The sequence below is a fragment of the Plectropomus leopardus genome, chromosome 7 (genome assembly GCF_008729295.1).
Source record: "Plectropomus leopardus isolate mb chromosome 7, YSFRI_Pleo_2.0, whole genome shotgun sequence".
NCBI classification, from domain to species: Eukaryota; Metazoa; Chordata; class Actinopteri; order Perciformes; family Serranidae; genus Plectropomus; species Plectropomus leopardus.
The window spans coordinates 31707140-31727610 of record NC_056469.1 but is presented as its reverse complement, the minus strand read 5'-3'; the positions used below and the strand labels follow the sequence as shown (position 1 = coordinate 31727610).

Sequence of the window (20471 nt, the reverse complement as noted above, 5' to 3'; positions counted from 1 at the left end):
CATTAGCAGTACATTGTTTAGAGTATGTGGCGGTACCCCTGCATGTTTTCTGAAGGTGTGCCAACCACCACAGTTTATCTGCTATGGATAAGTACCTCATACAACCCCACACTGTAACAAATTGCTGTAAAAATATGGCAAAAATCTTACAGTAATGCACAGTTTTTTTAAAAAATACAGTAAAACACTGTAAATCTAGATGCTATTTGGATCCGATATTACACTGTAAATCTCACATTCTTCTGTAGAATACTGTAGTTTTACAGGAAAAGGTGTTTTAATGAAATTGCTTTGAAAATACTGCCAAATTCTAATAGTAATGTAAAGCTTTTCCAAAAAACATAAATCTTTATGTTTTTTGGAGCCAATATTACACTATAAACCCATAGATTGACATTTTCTATTATAGAATACTGTAATAAATTTAATGGTAGTATAATATTGAAGCAATTTACAGTATTGACACTATAAAATAGCAGTAGAATGCTGGCAACTACAGCTGCAATCAGTTTACTGTAACTTTATGCGAACATTTGTTACTGTTCACTTCAAAAAATCTGAACTTTTCCTTTTTCCACAGAGACACGAGAGTGATATCAATCTGGGGGAGAAAAAAAAGCACAAATGAGCGTAAAATGTTGAACTATTCGTTTAACTACCTGAAAAGACCTCACTTACATCTGTCACTTTGAAGTCAAAACAACTGTAATCAGATTTCTTTTGATCCCTCAACACCAAAATCTCTAACCCGATAAGACTTCCCCAAACGTCCATGTGGTTTTTGATCATTAACCGTGAGTCTGATTCTGTCATGTCAAAATAAACGAACCACAAAGAAACTTATCTTCCACTAAAGACAGATTTAATCATGCTCTTAAAGCTTTTAATTGTAAACAAGCCGGTGATACGAGTCTCAGGGCTCCTGCTGCTGCTGTTGCATTAGTCTCTGCTCGTCTCTGGTGTGCTGTTTCCCGTCCCTGTCTGTGTTTGTTTGATAGTCCCCGCAGTGTGCGTAGCTAATAGTGCTATCTCCCCTGTAATTGCAGCGGGTCAGACCCAAAGACAGCAGAAGCCTAGTGTCCCCCCTCTCCTCTCCATCACCTTCCAGATTACAGGTAGGTGTTTTTAGTCACGCTGATAACGAAGCTCCGCACTCTCCCTCTGCTTTATGCCTCCCAGCTCTCCTCTCACTTTTTCATCCCTTTCTCTTCATTCCCTCTCATTGTCTCCTCTCCTCCGTTATCATTTCCTGTCCTCTATCCTTGTTTCATCTCCTCTATCCTTGTTTCCTCTACTCTATCCCTGTTTCATTCTCTAGCCTTGTTTTTTCTCTCCTCTTTCCTTGTTTCATTTCCTCTATCCTTGTCTCCTCTCCTCCCTCCTCTTTCCTTGTTTCATTTCCTCTATCCTTGTCTCCTCTCCTCCATCCTTGTTTCCTCTCCTCTATCCTTGTTTCATCTCCTCTGTCCTTGTTTCATCTCCTCTATCCTCATTTCCTCTCCCTCCATTCTCATTTTCTCTCCTCCATCCTTGTTTCCTTTCCTCATCCTTGTTTCATTTCCTCCACCCTCAATTTCTCCTCCCTCCTTCATCCTTGTTTTCTCTCCTATCTCCTTGTTTCCCATTTCCTGTCCTATATCCTTGTTATCTCTCCTCTATCCTTGTTTCCATTACTCTATCCTTGTTTCCTCTGCTCTCCTCCATCCTTTTTTCCATCTTCTCTGCTCCTCTCCTCTCCTATCCTTTCCTCTCCTCCATTTCTGTTTCCACTCCTCTTCTAACCTGCTATCATCTCCTCCTTGTTTCTTATCTCTTGTCCTAACCTCTTTCTCCTGACCTCTCCTCTCTACCATTCCTGTCCTTTCTTTCCTCTCTCTCACCTTTTCACCTCCCCTCTATCATTGTTTCCTCTCCTCCTCACCTTATTACTCCTCTCATTTCTGCCTCCTTTGCTCCATCCCTGTTTACTCTCCTTATTTCCTCTCTCGTCTATTCTTGTTTCCTAACCTCTCATCTCCTTCCCTCTTTTCTCCTTATCATATTTCTCCATTCCTCTCGTCTCCTAGCCTTCCCTCTTTGACTCTCCTTGTTTCATCACCTCCTCTCTCCTTCCCTCTGCTCCCTTTTTTTGAACACAACAATGTATCACAAAAGAAACAGAAAACATGCACTTACCATAATCCAAAGATTAGATTTTTACAGCACTTTGAAGGTTGTGATTCTTTAGATTTATGATAATATTAAGTGTGCAAAGCATCCACATTTCGACAAAGTTACAATCCCCGACTGCTGCTCTTTATCCAGACCGCTCGGTATTGTTGCCAAATCCAACAAAGGGACAAGTAGTATTACAACAAAGTTCTGTATTCGCCCATAAAAAATCCGGGCAGAAGAGTTGAAGCTTTGAAAGCACTGTAAGAAAAAACTTTGTTCCCGCACAAACAGAATATGGGTAGTGAGACATTTCCCACCGCTGCAGACAGTAAGCCACACTCGCACTGGGGGGATTTTTCTCCTCCGTTGTCACTTCAGCACAATAGAAAAACGAACCCAGCGGAGAGCACTCTGTAAAACAGACCAATAGAGACGCAGCATACAAAGTTTTTTTTCTCACTACTCTGTTGGTCCTCAATTTTGTATTCCCAAATGGATTGATGTTAAAAGATTGAAGTCAGTGTAGTTCCTCAATAAGACGAGGATTAGCAGTGGCTCAGCAAACTCGGTATTTGACTTTCAGTGTATTTGTAAGAGGAATTAGCCATTTTGCATTTCAAAAGCCCCACTTGCCTTCTTCCCCCTGTACAGTTGTAAGGGAATTATGATTCAGCTCTCCTGACTATGTGAGACTTTAAGCTCTCAGATGTCTTGTAGGAACAGTTGGGATACAGGAAATAAAGTGCCTCAGGTTGAAGAGATTTTTGTGTGTGAATCACTAAATATCCGCCATAAAAATCCCATTTGAAATAACTCAACACTTGAAACGTGGAGATCAATCCGTCCTCACACTTTGTGCAGAAAAGTCTTTATATGTCTATTTTTTTAACTTTCATGCCGCCACTGATGATACTGAGCATCGTTTTACTCAAAAAGGTGGCATAAAACTTACTGTAATATCTCAAACAGATACCACAACAGATGGTACCAATTCAGTTCTTCACCGCTCCCCGGCACCATCAACTGAAAATGACAGGTGTTGATGGAGCTCTGCAGCATCATGAGTCGACTACAGAATATGAAACAGACACTTTAGAGTGTCTCTTATATCATTTTTTATAATATTTTGAAAAATATGACTCAAATATCTTCTGAATTCTTTGATACTTTCATGCCAGTATTTTGTTCAGTGGAGGAGAAATTATTCCAGTGGGAGATTTCTCCTTTTGAAAGACAACTCTTCAACGATCAGCATTAAAAAAAAAAAAAAAGGTTCCCATGGATCCTTAAAAAATCTTAGAAGGCATTGAAGTTATTTATCTAAACATAAGGCCTTAACTGGTATTAAATTGACTTAAATTAATCCTTCAAAAGTCTTACAAATGCTCAGACATGGGAAGTAGGAAATTATTAATCTTTTTTCTTCTGACGCTGCGTTGTAAAATGTTAAAATAACTGGTAACCATCTATTTTTAAAAAAAAAATAATTTAGTAAATACCTTCTCTTAAAGTCATCATGATGGGAATCCAAGCAATGGAATCTCACATGCACATTTAAAAACACAAAATCGCCCAGAAAACTGTACAGTAATGCCAGATATTTCCCACTTCTGTTGGTAAACCAAACAGATACTTTTGTGAAAATGTGTGTTCATCGTCTTCCATGTGTTGGACAAAATAAAATTGTTCCTCTTCAGTTATTATTTTTAGAACCTTGGTCTTAAACTTAATTCCAAGTGGCATTAGAAAAAATCTTAAAAAGTCTTAAATCAACCTCACCTTTAATTGCAGAAACTCTGAAAAAAGAAAAAATCATTATTATAAAATCTAGAGACCACAAACTGAAGTTTTGGTGAAGCTTTATGTATTGGTCTCAGTCTGTCTCATTAAAATAAAATGTTTCTATATTTCTATTATTTTTTTTTTTTTGCAGCTTTGCATCAGATTTTAGTAGTATTGAATCCACAGTTTTAGAATGAGATCTGATTCACATGCACAGCTGCACGCGTGTTGCTCTGTATGTGTGTGCAGCTGAAAAACGTGTTTAGAAGATGTCTTTGACAGAGTTTGGAGCTCTAGGCGGGGGGCGAACCTTTCTGCTGAGTGAGCAGGACTCACTCTGATCACCAAGGACGACCTTGATGTGCAGGTGGTGTCCTGTGGGCTGTGATGTTTTAAAGCAAGAGGTTTGGGGAAATGCATGTACAAAATGAAGCAACAGTTAGCTTAGCTTAGCACAAAGACTGGAAACATGAGGAAACAGCCAGCCAGGCTCTGTTTTAAGGTAACAAAATCTGCATACCAGCACTCTATAGCTAAAAATAATAATATTAGTATTAAAAATAAAAATAATAATGATGATGATAATAATAAATAAAATACCCTAAGTAGTAGGTAAAAGGTAAATGAAAGGATAATGGCACAAAGTAATAAAATAGAGAAAAATGATAATAATAAAAAGCTTGCCATATAGTAAATTCATAAAACAGACTAAAATGTATAAATAATAGTCAGTGAATAAATAGATAAAGTTCACTTAAAAGCCAGACTTAAAGAATGTACACATGTACACACCAGAAAGACTACAACCCACAGCCAACAAGCACGTATATTCTGCGCCTGTGTGAGACGGAATAACTGATATACTGATTTATTTATGTATTTATTTTTAATATAAAGTCTCAGTGGGATGTTCAGAGTAAAAGTGGAGGATGTAATACAGTAAGAAAGCTAACGGCTAAGTCTTTATGCTAAGATAAGCTAACCTGCTCTTTGCAGGAAGCTTCATATTTAACATAGAGACATAAGAGTGATATTGGTCTTCACATCTAACTCCGGTCAAAAAAGAGACAAGTGTATTTCCTGAAAATGTTGATGATTGCTGTAAACCAACAGGTGGACACCACCTGCAAACTTTCAGGTCATCCTTGTTAATACAAGTGAGTGTGCAAGAAAGCAAATAAGAATATTTCCAAAATGTTGCATTATTCCGTACCACGACCCGTACCATGTAACTTCACTTTCTGGGATTTATTCTGTCCAGGGGCTCTAGTCAAAAGTCTCCTTTTTCCCTCTCTTGCCTCATATTTCTCATCATTCTCCATCTTCTAGTATCAAATAAAGACTCGAAAAGAAACACAGTTGCACAGCTCTGCAAGATACAGTAGCACCACTTGGAAATGACACTGACACCAACATGCATACTTTATGTGCATACATAAATGCATAAACTCTGTATTTTCAGAAACCCCACACATCACATTTATTTATCGTGGCACGGTTCTGCATTCATGTAGAAATGTATTCTGCACAGTTGTCACAGAGCTGCGCCCTGCATGACGATAGCATCTCTCCTTTTCTGTTTCCACAAAGTTCCTCTGTGGGAGTGCAGACAGACGTGCACTAACCAGTTGCATCATGGAAAAGGTCTTTCTGAATCATAGCACAACCGGGGAGAGAATGTGCCAAATTACGCCTCATGGAATAAACATGAGCCAAGACATTGTCACTGTTCTCTCACACCTTTACTGTTGTATTGTTACGTCCTCTCTCCTGTCTCCTGGTGAGAGTCGCTGGGCAAGGCTCCACCATGTTTTATGTTGCTTGCGAGGCGCTGCACGAGATAATCATTGCTAATTTATCATTCTGACATGCTAACAGGGAGGCGATAAACAAAACAAAAGCATAATAGTGTCTACCTCACAGGCATGTTTTTCTGTCTCACAGTGGTTCTCATCTGCTCTCTTTTGGGACTCTAATGCCAGGAATAAAAGTAAATAAGCATCGTCCCTTGTTGCTTTTGATTGTGATGCTGGTTTAAAAAAAATATCAGAGAAACCAGAATAGGATCAAAGTGACAGTGAAACAGGTTCATTTTATCTGCTGCTCATTGTGTGCTCCTTTTATGATCATCTGTGCAGCCTCCCGCCCGGTGGAGAACAGTTTGTGTGAGGGTCCGATCCCCAACAGGTCCCAGCTGTGCCAAATCCCCTGTCCCATCGACTGTGAGGTGTCGCCGTGGGGCGCCTGGGGGCCGTGCACCTTCGAGAACTGTGATGACCAGGCTGGAAAAAAAGGTTTGAAGACATTATCCTAATTTTTATTATGATTGATGGTGTTACATTGGTATAATCAGGGCTTATACAGTCATTAAAACAATGCATTATGACTGATTGTGTTCAGTTGGCATAATTAGGGCTCATACAGTCATTAAAAACCTGGAAAAATCATTGCATTTGCACATAGCAATTTCCAGGCCTGAAAAAGTTTTGAAAAATTAAAATAAAAAAATCAAAAACATTTAAAGGTGTACACCCCCTACATGAACCCCCAAAAATCCCTCTTCAGTGCTTAAAAACTTATTTGACATGCCACCCCATTTTGCACTACTCCCTCCCCTCTCATAAATAACATCCAGTCCCTTAATTATAATTAAATATTCAGTTCTAATCCTGTTCGGAATTCATTATCTTTTAAAATAATATATATTTAAAATGTGTATGAACCCGTTTAATGCTTGATGTATTTCTTGATAAACCCATCCACCTACCTTTCGTGCATGTATTAATTTCCTTTTTTTGCTCCTTTAAATATAACAAACACGTTTAATAAAGATAAATAAAGTAAATAAGTAAATAAATAAGTACATCATCTGTCATTCCCTCGTCCATCTGGCAGCGAGATAAATACTGGCAGTTTTCCTCCGTGATAAACAACAATGACCTCTTCTTTGTTATTCTTTCCAGTAATTACACCAATGAATTAGAATTAATGTGATATTATGAAGTACTTTCATTATCTTTTTCTAGACGCTCTCTGCTGCAGTAACCCATGAGCATACAGTTGTAAAATATTTGGCGCTTTGTTTTTACAGTGTAGTAAACGCATGTTCAGGCTGAGAACCATGTAAACATTATAATTGAGTCTGAAAGCATTAATGAGGCTGTAATTCTCATTATTGTTTTACCGCATGATATTATTACCATTTTTATACTAGCTATTATCTGCATAGCTTCATAGAATAACACTGAATAGTTAATGATGGTAGCAGGACATCTTTTTAAAAAATGTATAGGAAACATACCATTGCAGTGTTTTTTATATCAGTATGTAGATTTGAAAAATGATATGCAGTGTTGGAAAGGAACAAATACCTTCACTCAAACACTGTACCTAAGAACAAGTTTGCGGTACTTGAGTGTTTTCTTATTATGTAACTTTACACTTCTGATCCACCACAGTTCAGAGGGAAATGTTGCACTTTTTATTTTGCAGATGCAGAGTAAAAATACAAAATCTAATCAACAAATAGATTAAAATGCATTGTCATCAGGTAATATAAAATCAGAACTTACTGGTCCATTTGGGAAAATTACATGCTACCCAGCACTATATGAAATAATTCAAAGTAGCTTCACCTTTGTGAGCTTTAACATTAAATTTAAGTACTAAAATCTATCAATGAATATAATCCAGTAATATAAATGACATTATTTAGACATGGTCCATTCTGCCAAACGAGTACTTTTACTTTCTGTGCTTTAAGTTTATTTTGATGCTAATATTTTTGTACTTAATCTTTGGTAAAACTTTCAACAAGTCCCTCAAGGATTTTGTGGGCTTTTTTTATTGTTGCAACCGAAAATGCTTGATTTCCAGGCAACTTTGTTTTTTGTAAAAAAAAAAGGAAATAGCAGTAATAATAATTTAAAATGAAGAATAAAGTAAGAAAAATGATAGGACAGGCAGGTTTAATAGTACAGACGCATTTACCCTCTTCAACACGGACAGACGTGCAATAGATGTTGTGCATACAGAACAGATGAACATAATGAAATTACACTAAACCATTTGAGATAATGATGCATAGATGGACAGAGAGATAAGAGAGAATTGTTGACATATTTGTTATGATTGCAAATGTGGAACAGTTTGTGATGGCTCTCTTTTTCTTTCTGTGCTGCAGGTTTCAAATTGAGAAAACGACAGATCACCAACGAGCCAACAGGAGGGCCCGGAAACTGCCCGCACCTGGTGGAGGCGGTGCCGTGTGACGAGCCCAGTTGTTACGACTGGCAACTGGTCAGCCTGAATCAGTGTGTTCCTGACGATGAGAAGCCGTGTGGCCCCGGCACTCAGCTCCCGCAGGTCCAGTGTGTCAACAGCAACGGTGAGAGAATTCACTCTCATTGTTAATGTTGATAGATTTTACTGATTGAATCTGATAAGCTGTGCAGCCATCACCGATGCCCAATAACGTTTCAAATTTAACATATTCCTCCTGTAGAGGCAGTATTTGTTGATTTACATTATGGAGCAAATCCCCTCTCCCTGCCGGCTCATTCTTTAGGTTGTGCTGTCCTTTTGACCCACCTCCATTTGCAATAAGTGCAGGTTTGACCTTGAGTGAAAAATCCGATATTTTTCAAAAATCTCCTCTCAGTTGACCCTTCCAACTCTCGCTGTACACTCTGTACGTGAGGAGATTTCCATGCCTGGACTCCATTCATCCACTTTGCGAGGAGCTCTCTCTCCAGACTCCTCTCCCTCCAGTCCTCCTCCCCTCTCTCTCTCCTCCTGTTAAACCTCTCCTACTTTAACGCTTGCTTGATTCAGCATTGCCACCTCTCTCGCACTGTCTCTCTCATTACAGTCTTCCTCTCTGCACGCACAATTAAACCTTACTCTCGCTAAATCAAATCAATCCTCCGTGGCCACGGGTCTTGAAGTGTCGTGTGCCCTTTGCCGCTCCTGATTTTTTACTGCTCCTCTTTTTAACTCTACATCTTTAATATAAGAGTGCAGAGCAGAGATGCTTTTCAGGTTTTCTTTTGCCCTCAGGTTGTGGACAAATGTTAGACAAAATATGGCACAACACATCATTGATTTATATTTTCTGGCAAGGTGTTTTATGCCTCCGCGCTGGCGATAGCTGAGGCCAGATGCATTATGTCTTTGGGCTGTCTGTCTGTGTGTCTGTCCCATTCTCATTATCGCAATATCTCAAGAAGGCCTGGAGGCATTTTCCTCAAATTTGTCTCAAACATTTACTTGGACCCAATGATGATCTGATTAGATTTTGGGTAGTCAAAGGTTAAGGTCAACTTGACTGTGCATCGGTCTTATTTTCATGGACTTGATATCTCAAGAAGACCTTGAAGGAATTTCTTCAAATTAAGCACAAACATCCACTAGGACTTCACAATAACCTGTTTAGAGTTGGTGGTCAGAGGTCAAAGTCACTGTGACCTTTGCTGTCTCAACTTTGTGTACCTGATGTCTCAAGAACACCTTGGGCAAATTTCTTCCAAATTTTTTAGTTTCCTCAAATGAAGCAAAAACGTTCACTTGGACTCAAGAATGAACTGATTAGATTTTGGCACACAAAGGTTACTGTAATGTCACAATATTGTTTGGGGGCCATAACTCAAAAATTCATACGCTAAAATCTCACACAAATGTCCACTATGAAATGATGAATTGCTGTAATTTGATACTTTTAATGTCATAATGTTCTGCAAAAACACTTCTGGCCATCACTCGTCATATGTCATCGTGTCACATTAACACCATATCTGGTCCTGATGGCTTGAAGATGAGTGTGAAGCATCCGTGTTGTCAGACTTGGATGTAAACCGTGAGTGCAGTTTGACTGGTGCACGGAGGCGTTTAACCACAAGGCAGTAATTCTAGTTACTAATTCAGCGTTTAATATTAGAACGTACTGCTGCTCTAGGAATCAAATTCAGTCCCAAATGTAGTCAGTAAATCTTAATTTATGATCCTGAGCAGTGACTTTGTTCATGTTTTCCCCCACTAGAGAACTTGATTTGTCCTTCTAACGTCTCCCACAAATCACAGCTCATGCACCAGCTGCAGGTGAAGTCGGTCCACCTGTACTGCAGGACTAACAGCGCTGTTGTTTCTCCCCTGACTTCGCTTGATTGATCCCTGCCCACCTTCACTACCTCATCTGATGAAAATTGATTTGTTCTGTTTGGATTTTCACTCTGCTGTTCGCCTCAGAGATTTTTCACTGCAGTGTCAGCTGTATATATTCTCCGAGTGTGTCCCAGCCGTAAAAGAAAAGGCCACACAGCCGGGGCCCAGACAACAGGCAGAGGTCGATACAGATGTTATTGAAACTGGCTATTGATATTCCCCGTGCTGACTGCCTGCCCACTTAGGCAGGGAGCTGTTTCTTCCCCGCACACTAAGCATGGAGGTCTTCCTCTCATAGTGGGTGTTCTGCTCATTCATGTTTTCTCTGTGCAAGCCTGAAAACTGCTGGAGTCCCTTGTCACTTCTTATTTTCATGCCGTCTCAGCTCAGTCATGACTGGTTCACTGCATATCTGTCAAAGTGACATCTTAATGCAAAGTCAGGTCCCGCTCTGACTTTTGAAGCTCAAGCGATTCTCCTCTGCTTGAAATTTCAATTCAACCAGTGAAAGGTTTACATTTTCCTGGGTGTACGCATCGCTTACAGGAGGAAATGTTCTCTGCTTGGTTTATGGCAGCGCATTGAGCAGCACAGAGGAGTATGTGGGTTAATATAATCCACTTACGGCTGATGCTGGGAGCTCATTAATAAAACATGAACAATAGTGTAAAAATGTGGGAATCCCATGTGAGTTTGCTTTTTCCATGTTTGATGCCACTTCAGAATGGAGATTGGCCGGAGTCAGGAGTGCATCAATATGAATATATAATACGCAGATAATCCATAAAAAGGGGTCATAATCAACTGTCATGTCAATATGGAAAACGCAAGTGAAATGTTTTGAATTATTTCTGTGCTGAAGCTGAGTTTATGTAAATCCAGGAATATCGGACAGGTCAGTGGTCACAGTGCTGTCGTCTGTGGTGTTTAGTTTAGACGTTTGATGCTTTATAGGTTCATTGATAGAGTTCTGATTAATTTATTTTTAATCAAGGTTTTACTTTTTTAAGTTTGGATTTCAAGCTGCAAAAGCAACTTAGAGGAGTACTTCACAAATTATGATTAATTATTTAAAATCTGAAAAAAATAGCTTGATTTCTTTCAAGCACAATACGAGGAAGTTCATGAGCAATTTATTAAGAAATAGCCCCAAAAAATTAGCAAGAAATTTGTAAAAAGTTAGAGGAAATTACATAAAAATAAGCAAGAAAATAAAACAAACAAGAAAATGCTAAAGTATTTTTTATGTAACACAATGTAAATATGTAATTATAAGAATTAAAAATAACATTTTCTGGACATTTTCCCTTTTTTTAAAAAAAATAAATAATAAATAATAATAATATTATAATAATCTTCCCACTGCTAATGTCAAACAGTTCTTGCTAAATTGCTCGTTGCCTTTTTCTGCATGTTATCAAAAGAAATCAAACCAAATTTCCTCAGGTCCCTGAGGTTTACGTGCCTGTGAAATGCGTGAGTGAAGCACATCAAAACTGATGTCAATCCAGGTTCTAAAGGGTTAATATCAGTTTCTCACTCCATCCTACTTTGTGAGGAAATCTTTGTTTTTCTTGCATGCTTCCATGGAGAACAAAGAATCCAAAAACAAAGGAAATTCTTGATGAATCGCAGTCATGTGGGGCCTGCGTTTAACAGCAGCAAAACATCTTTTTATAGATTCTCACACAACTCGTGCAGTTTAATCCAAGTCTCATTTATGTCGTCTGTTCAGAGCTGTGCATGCATTTTAGCCCTGTTGCCTGTAAAACAAATGTTGGCATTGTACCTCTCTGCAAACCATTACATTTTTTAGTGATGCAGTATATGTGCTGACTCTGTCGTCAGGAGGTGGAGCGGCTGCTGGGTGAAGTCTCACCACAAGACACCTGTCGAGCTGCAGACCACTGGTCATTTGCACGGACAGTGGCACAAAAAGCATTTGTTTTTTTACAAACATCACTGCTTTTATAGCATGGATTGTGTCACCAAAGCTGGGGATTTTAAGCCAAAAACATGACCTCCTCCTTATTATACTCAAGTGGTATTTGTGCCAAAACATAACACACATTAACCACAGTGTTGTTGTGACAGAGTCCAACATATTCACAGCATAATAATATGCAAATGTAACGTATCTTGGGTTTGCAGAAACGCACGATGCAATTGCAACTGCAGCATCTTTGGTGATTGGGATTCAACACAGAGATTCCAGTGCACAGCCAGAAGTAACTGTCTGACTTTATGACTTATTACATTATATTAATGTTACCTATAAATCTTTTATTGAGATGTTAATAAACTCCACAGTCCATCTCATGTTTGCAAAGTCCTGATTCAAGATTGCTTTGTATCAAATAGTGTCAAAAGAAAGTCAAATCACTGGTACTCTCTTGTTGCTGTTTAGGAAACAGTTTGTATTTTGCTTTTAACCATGTGTTTCAGATCTTCACCTCATGACGGCACATTTCCTTCTAAACCAGCCGCATGAGTCGATCAAAGAATGCCAAGCTGATACTTGTGCCAGTGCAGAAAACATCCTCCCCAAGAACAGGCGTCTTAAGAAAACAAGCACGTCTTTACAATTCGAGATGGGCCGTGTGCTTGACATTGTGCCATCAATTAGGACACACAGCTGTTTATTTTCCCAGCTGCTCCGACCATCTCTGCGCTGAAGTGTGGTTCGAGGGTGATAATCTAATTTCTGCAATGACTCTTTGAGCACTCAAGTTTATTCTCATTGCCCAGATTACTACCCTGTGTATCCGTCACTGGCAAGTAAAAGCAGCGTGTTTCACTCAGTGCTTCATTAGGCTCAATTTTTATCTTAAGCACCTTAATATATTTTTATTCTGTAGAGTTTTTTTGGTTTTGGTTTTAATCCAATGACAAATGTACCAAGGAAGACAATGCACAGAAAGACCCCTGAATTTAATTTGGCTCAATAAACTAATTTAATAATAAGAAAAGGTGGCCCTTCATGTGGATATGATAGCAGTTCAGACACAAAAACAAGGTTGATAATGAGGATTACTGTTGTAATTATAGAAATAATACTTATGAGGACATCTTGATAATATTAGGGCTTCATTTTTTTAATAAAAAGGTAACCTAAGGTTAATTCTTTCACATCATGGGTTAAAATAATTAGCTAATATTAATGCAAAACCTTTATCACAAGACAATTTCCTGATACGACCATTAGTAATTGCCTGAAATTTTAATCCTCCACCTTCATTTATTAAATTACTCCTATTCTCTTGTGTAATACCTTGAGGAGTCATTTGAAAATACTGCAGTATAATACCTGGGAGCACAGATGGTTGTTTCTCAGGTACAACATTTGGTCGTAAACACATACACATATGGAATTTATAATAACCATTAATCAAATGCACGAACAAAACCACCTGTTTTGGCTTTCTTCATAAAACTTTTAGATATTTTTCGTCCAGAGTCATTTTCGGACAAAAACAGATGGTAGTTTCTGTGTAACAAAGTTTACCTGGAAACACGTCTGGAATTTTCAAATAAATAACCAATAAATCAAGTTCAGGAAATGCAAAACCATCTGTTTTGACTTTCAGTAGAATATGTTAGGCTCAGAAAACCAAAACCAAAGCTCAGAGTTATTACCTGACAGCCTTTATATGAGACATGTGAACAAAAGCTGGCTTTCTCCTACATTTTATGCTCCAGTTTTATCATCTTTTTTGGGTGATTACAAGTGATGACTGCCTGAAACTGTCTAGTCAATATTGACATAACCCCATTAGTATTTAACATGACCATAATATTACTTCATTACCATTAGATAAGTGCTCTAATCTCTTTTTAACATCACTTCTATATTCAAAGAATACATGCTAAGAAATCAAGGTACAAAAATCTACCTAAAAAGGTAAAAATGTTTTTATGCTCCAGTTGTGTTCTAGCAGGTTACAGCGCTCTATCCTTACATACTGATACAAATCTACGAAGACTGCATCTATAATGTCTTATAAAGGCATTCATAGTGAATTATAATACATTCAAAATGCTTTATGACTACACTCATGAACACATAGTGCTTGCTGATGTACTTTATCAGCAGTCATAAAACATTATAGATGCGTCATGAGGATTTTTAAGTGGGTCCTATGGATGCTCTTGACTAGTTATAAACTGCAGGTTGACTGATGGCGCTCATAATGAATTATAAATACCCATACTCATCTGTTTACCCTTAGGGGCACACATATCCCCTTATGAAAAACACAGGGCTACCTAATGGCTGCCGCTCATGTGGCAGTTGATATCAGGACGGCATCATTGTAGCAGCATAGCCGCCACCCTCCTCTCCCTATCTGTTCAACACCTCTAACTCTGTAAGCACAGTTGCTCTTGCTAGCACTGTTCATGCTGTTACCTCCATGTTAAAAGCTGCGTGCAAACAACCAGTGAATCATAAGGCGGGCTTCCTTTACAGATTTGCAAAAAACGTAAGCTTTATTTTCAAAATGTCGATAAAACACAATTACAAGATGACTGTGTTTGCACTGAGTGATGTTATGACACTTCTCCTCTGGCGATAACACAGCATGGTGATGGATGTTCAAAACATTAGCAGGTTTATTTCTACTGCAGTCACCACAATAGCCATCATTATTTTCAACTAAAGGCGATGTAGGCGTGTTCTCCGGGCTGTAATGGAAAGGCAAGGCCCTTATACGTGGGAGTGACCACGTATGAGGGATTTCTGGTTGGTGATAGTCCACGATTTCAAAGAAGAATTGTGGATTCAAAACTTCCGGATGATCTGCTCAAATTTGAGGAGTCATTCAATGCAATAACTCCTCTTGTCCTGCTGCATCATATCCGATAGAGCTCCTACTAACAAGCACATAGCCAGAGCATCATGTGACCATGAAAAGCCAAGAAAGTGTTTTCATTGCAGGATTTTTTTTTTTTTTTTCGGACTTTACATGTTTTCAAAAGATGTATTTTATATTTGCAGTTTTAATTAATGCAATTTTAGGGTTAATGGAAACCTGTCTCTAGATGCAGTCTGAATATCATCTTACCTTCCTTTTAGTGTAAACTGGCAGTATGGGTGTAATTTACATTGAAATGCAGTTTCTGTCCTCATTCTCTTCCTCACAAATTTGATCATGTTTTTTTTTTTTTTTTTCCCCAGGAGACGAGGTGGACAGGAGTCTCTGCACATCTTCTCCGGCTCCAGAGCCCGTCCCCTGCGAGGTGCCTTGCTCCAGGGACTGTGTGCTCAGCGACTGGACACCCTGGTCCACCTGCTCTCAGACCTGCTCCAGCAAGACCATCGAGGGGAAGCAGATGAGGACGCGCTCCATTCTGGCCTACAACGCCGGGGAAGGTGAGTCTCACCTGCAGACGTCTCCTCTTCGCCGTTGTGTATGGAAATGTATGCAGATGAGGTTTGGATATTGGCTTAGTCATGGCCTTTCAAGTCGTCCTTTGCTGTCACTCACTGAATGTCTGGATTTCACACTTGTCTGCATGTGCATTTGTCCTTATCTCAAACAGTCTGCTTATCTGTGCCAGCGATTATTTCTGTTGGTCTGTCTCCTCGGCTGACACTTACTTTTTTATCTGTTTTTAAGATCATTTTCTCTGCGTATGCTTGTTCTCTCTGCTTTAAATCTCCGTGTGCGTCCGCTTGTCTTTCTGCCTTTCCTTTTTGTCATGTCTCCAAACATTTCTCTGTGTCTTATCTGTGTGTTTTCCTCACAGTCACTGCGATGGTTGTGGCGTGGATCACAGTGATGGAGGGTAACAGTTGTAATTAGAGTTTGCTGGTAGCTGTTTTAAACCTCTAGCTGTGTGTCTACACATAGAGAAATGAGAGCTTGTTTTGAGTTTTAAAAACTACATTATCATAACAGCTTTAGGGTGATTTATAGTTGATTTAGAGTTTTTTCAGCCGGTCGTAAAACAGCCAGGGCTTGTTGGCCATGTGTGAAATAACTTGATTGTGTAGTAGTAGTATTTCCTTATGTTTTGCATATCTCACCTGTCACATTAACATATTTTGTGTCTGTATTCATCAAAGGTCTTTCTCGGGTGCCAAAGTTTCCAGAACTTTTTGGTAAAACTTTGACGTTAGACTAGAAATGAAGTAGCTGTACTTGTAGTAGCTTTAGAAACACAAAGGAAATCATATCAAATTATACCCTGACACACATTTCTGTGCCACACACTCACACACATACTCAAGAACAATACCTGAAAGAGGCTTTGTCTCTCCAACGCAGGTTCCCCCTGCAGAGTAGATTATCTGATTAGATTTTGAGCTCCTTAGCAGATTTTGCAGCTCCTGTGTTGCATATTAATGAGGAGCAAAAAGATGTTGAAACTACGGGAAGTACTCAAAGATAGAGGGCTGGTTTTTATAAGCAACCACCAATATGTTGGCATAGAATTAAGTGTTAATTAATACATCAATACGCCTAATTAATGACCTGTTTAGCATAACTGCTTACATTTAATGTACGGTGATTATTATGGGGCTTTATGAAACCCAAGTGCCCCTAACAGCCTCAGCTGAATGATATGAAGATGCATGCTAAGTGGAATGCACCAGCTCTTTGTGAATGAGACAGCAAACTGTAATTCAATAATGCTCAACTTGCAGCCCATGGGACGAGTCTGGCTCCTGATAGGCTGCTGGCTGCCCACCCATTCACTTTCTAATTCACAATAAACATAATGTGATTCACACTAGGAATTGTTTTTGTGGAAAAAAATGCCAGGATGATCCCCAGTACACTCTGACAGAGATCCTAGCTAAGCCCCTAATGTCCTAAAATTCTAGACATTTCCTAAATTCCTAGAAATCCTAAGTGGCCTTGGGTATCATGAATGGCGTTATATAAATCTAAGATATTATTATGACTATTATTATTATTAGAAATGTCCTAAAATTCTGGAAACACCCTAAAATCAGAGAATCATCCTAAAATCAGAGAAACGGCCCAAAATCTGGGAAATGGCCTAAAATCCTAGCAATGTCATAAAATCCAAGAAACATCTCAAAATCCCTCAAATATCCTAAAATCTTAGATATGTCCTAAAATCCTAGATTCTCCCCAAAGATACTAGAAATGTCTGAAAACCCTTGAAACATCTTAGAATCCCAGAAATGTCCTAAAATCCCAGAAATATCCTAAAATCCAACAAATGTTGTAAAACCTTGGAAAGTTCCGCAACTCCTGGAAATGTCCTAAAATTCTAGAAATATCCCGAAATGTGAGAAGTTTTACAGAAATGTCCCCAAATCCTAGAAACTTCCTTAATTCCTCGAAGCATGTATGTGGCTGCCGTGACTGGCCGGCTGTCAGTTTGCAAAAGGCCCCGAGCAAATCAGGCTGAGTATCCGTGCTGTAATTTATCCTGCAAACATGAAAAAGTCACACATGCTGGATTTGTTTGTTTACTGTCAGCAGCTTCACATGTCCACCACCGTCCAGCTTTTCTAGGTCATTGTTGAGCAGCAGCTCATTTGAGGCACCATGTCATGCTCGTGTTGGGTCTGACATCGCCGTTGTTGTTAGTCGGCTAAGCTGGCACGGCGCAGTCAGCAGAGCGGTAGTCATGCTCACTAACCATTAGGTTGAGATTTGTCTGAGTTGGCAGTGTGTGATTCAGGCCCAACTGTGTGTACACCGCCGCTCATTATGGAGCTGGCTCTCTGTCAACTCCTGCAGCGAAATACAGGTGTGGAGGACTCACAGTCCCCGCAATGCCTCTCAATCTTTGCTGAAAGCCCTAAGTGTCGGCAGTTACTCTAAAGCGGAGAGGGCTCCATCGACAAAACAACTGACTGACTGACTGACTGACTGTCGACTCACAAGAGAAATGTGAGGGAGACAGACAGGCTCAAAAAGAGGGAACGGGGACAGCAGTAGATGGAAGTTGTACTCAACAAAATATTGCACTGAAAGTTTGACCTCTGACTTTCAGCTGGAGTCAACAACTCCAGTCGCAAGAATAAATCGTAACCAGAAAACCCAAATGCCTGCATGCAAGGAGCTCTGTCATACAGTATGTGAATGGATGTCCTAAAATCCTAGAAATGTAAAATCTGAGAAACACCTAAAATCTTAGAAATGTATATATTTGAACATACCTTTATTTATGTGATGGATTTTTGATTCTTGCAATATCCACAGATAAGCAAAAATAAATAAGGAAGAACTGTGACTGAATGCTAAAAAGGACAAAAATATCACAAAAATACCATTTAGATCAAATAAATACAAAATAATGTAAAAACTATATACACTACAATAAACTAATTTATAATAGAAATGCACCGCACCTCTTTGCACCTCTGTTTCTTTATTTTTTCATTTTTTACTGGTAAATGTGACAGTTAATTACTGAGTTCAGGTTTCCCCTTGAAGTCCAACTCAGTGGCACGAAATGTAAGATAGCCTGCGTTACTGCAGAACAAAATTAATGGCATAAACATTTGTCAAAGATAAAATACACAGACTGACTATTTTCGTGGCAACTTGCTGTAGGATTCTCAGTAAAACAGAGAGAAAAAAACATTTTTTTATGGGGAAGGTTATTCAGACTTGTGCTTTCAGGAGTTTACATTGATTTCTTTGCAGCATCTTGAGAATATTAAAATCACAAAAGTCCAGCTCTCCCTCCAAAGTTTCTCCAAAGAGTAAATAGCCGAGGTTTCTGGGAATTGGGGTTTTGATTAAGTGTTGCCTGCACCTTCAAAACGAGCACCAATACCCCAAAGACATGGGGCAGCGCAAAAAGAGGATCGATTGCAATAAAATGTTTATAAAACACAGGGACATTTAACATGAAGCAATGACTATGCGAGTGATAAAATCAAAAGTAAGATAACAGCATGAGCATTTGGTTGTGTTGAGCCTTTATCACAGACTCATGAAATGTAGCAGCTTCAGATGAATCAGTCAACGTGAGCCGCAGTGTGTAGCCTCAGGGAAACCAACTCTCACATCTCAAGGCTTTAAACCTCGACACTCGCTCATTTATAGCCCACTTGGAAAGTTTTATTTAACCACTTGAAACCTGAAATGTGCTTCTTTTTAAAACACGAAAAGCTGGCCAAAATAATAACCAAAAAATTAGCAAGAAATTAGTATAAAGTTACAAAAAAATTACCCCAAATTATACAAACAAAATAAAAATAAAGGTAAAAGAACCAAAATGTGATATATACTGAAAGCGTGCTAAAATAAAATTATAACAAATAATGTATATAAATAACAATAATTTGCGATAATTATAATAGTTATAGTTATTTGGGAAAAAAATGGCTGATTTTTAAAGTAATTTCCTTGTCGCCTTAAAGAATTTGTTTTTGCAATTTGTCAGACATTTCATGTAAAGTTGCTTATTACCATTTTTCCCATGTATTTGAAAGAAATTAAAGGAATTAGCTCATCGTTTCAAAGGTTTAAATTCTTGGGAAGGCAAAAGAAAGCTGATGGGTTAACAATTCCCACATCCTTTTGCTTAATATATTTTAGGGTGAAAGTCCTTATGGTTATTAGGTTGTTTCAAAACATGAAAATGTGGCTTTGCTGTTTTTAATTAAACTAATAGTAAATATATGTGATTGGGTTGGAAACATTAACCCAATACTATGTCTCCCATTTTTCATAGGCTGAAATAAAAGATTCAGAAGTTTTTGCCATCATTTTTTGCAGCGGCTGAGGAAGGTGCTTTCCTTTTTGCCTTTAGAAAAGCTCTGATACAATAAAGGCAAAACCACAAATTTATTTTGTTCTGGCCTGAAGCCCTTTCATAGATTTATGCAAGGCTTTCCCTTTTTTATTGAATATTTTGTTCATCTGGTTTGAACTGCATTTTTTTAAACAGATATCTGTGTTTGCTGTTATATTGCTCAAAAAATCATAGTCAACACATGGAATTATGGTAGGAAGACTCTGTCTAGTCTTGTATTTTTTTTTGTTGTTTTGTTTTGTTTCTTTTTGTCCCTGAACCTTGGTGGGGTTGGAGGGGATCTTATTATTATTACTTTTGCTCGGTTCTATGGTTGTTTGTGTACTGTGTACATCTGTTCAAAAACTTGAAAATCACAAAATTAAGTTTTCTAAAGAAAAAAAAGTTTTGATATTAACCCCACTATACAGCATGGTAATGCTGAGCTGTGGGGTACACGCACCATCTGTACCTACAAACTGGGAGTGCGCTGACCTACTATATGTAACACTCTGACTACACATAAGTATCTGAAACCGCTGCACTTCCTTTAGGGGAAATATCTGGTTCTTCAGCTGCTAAATGCTTCACTATGTTCACCGGCTGGTCGCTTACTTTGTCTGCTGTTTGCTGAACAGGTTATAAAA

The 20471-nt window shown here is 38.6% G+C and overlaps 1 protein-coding gene across 1 annotated transcript in view; it reads left to right on the top strand.

The window, feature by feature from the left end:
• Nucleotides 1–20471, top strand: part of LOC121945662 (thrombospondin type-1 domain-containing protein 7A) — a 224008-nt gene that overhangs the window by 90769 nt on the left and 112768 nt on the right. The window contains exons 5-8 of the mRNA XM_042489960.1: nucleotides 1047–1115; nucleotides 6075–6230; nucleotides 8120–8323; nucleotides 15272–15466. Of these exons, the coding sequence (XP_042345894.1) occupies nucleotides 1047–1115; nucleotides 6075–6230; nucleotides 8120–8323; nucleotides 15272–15466 (624 nt within the window). The remainder of the gene's footprint in view (nucleotides 1–1046; nucleotides 1116–6074; nucleotides 6231–8119; nucleotides 8324–15271; nucleotides 15467–20471) is intronic.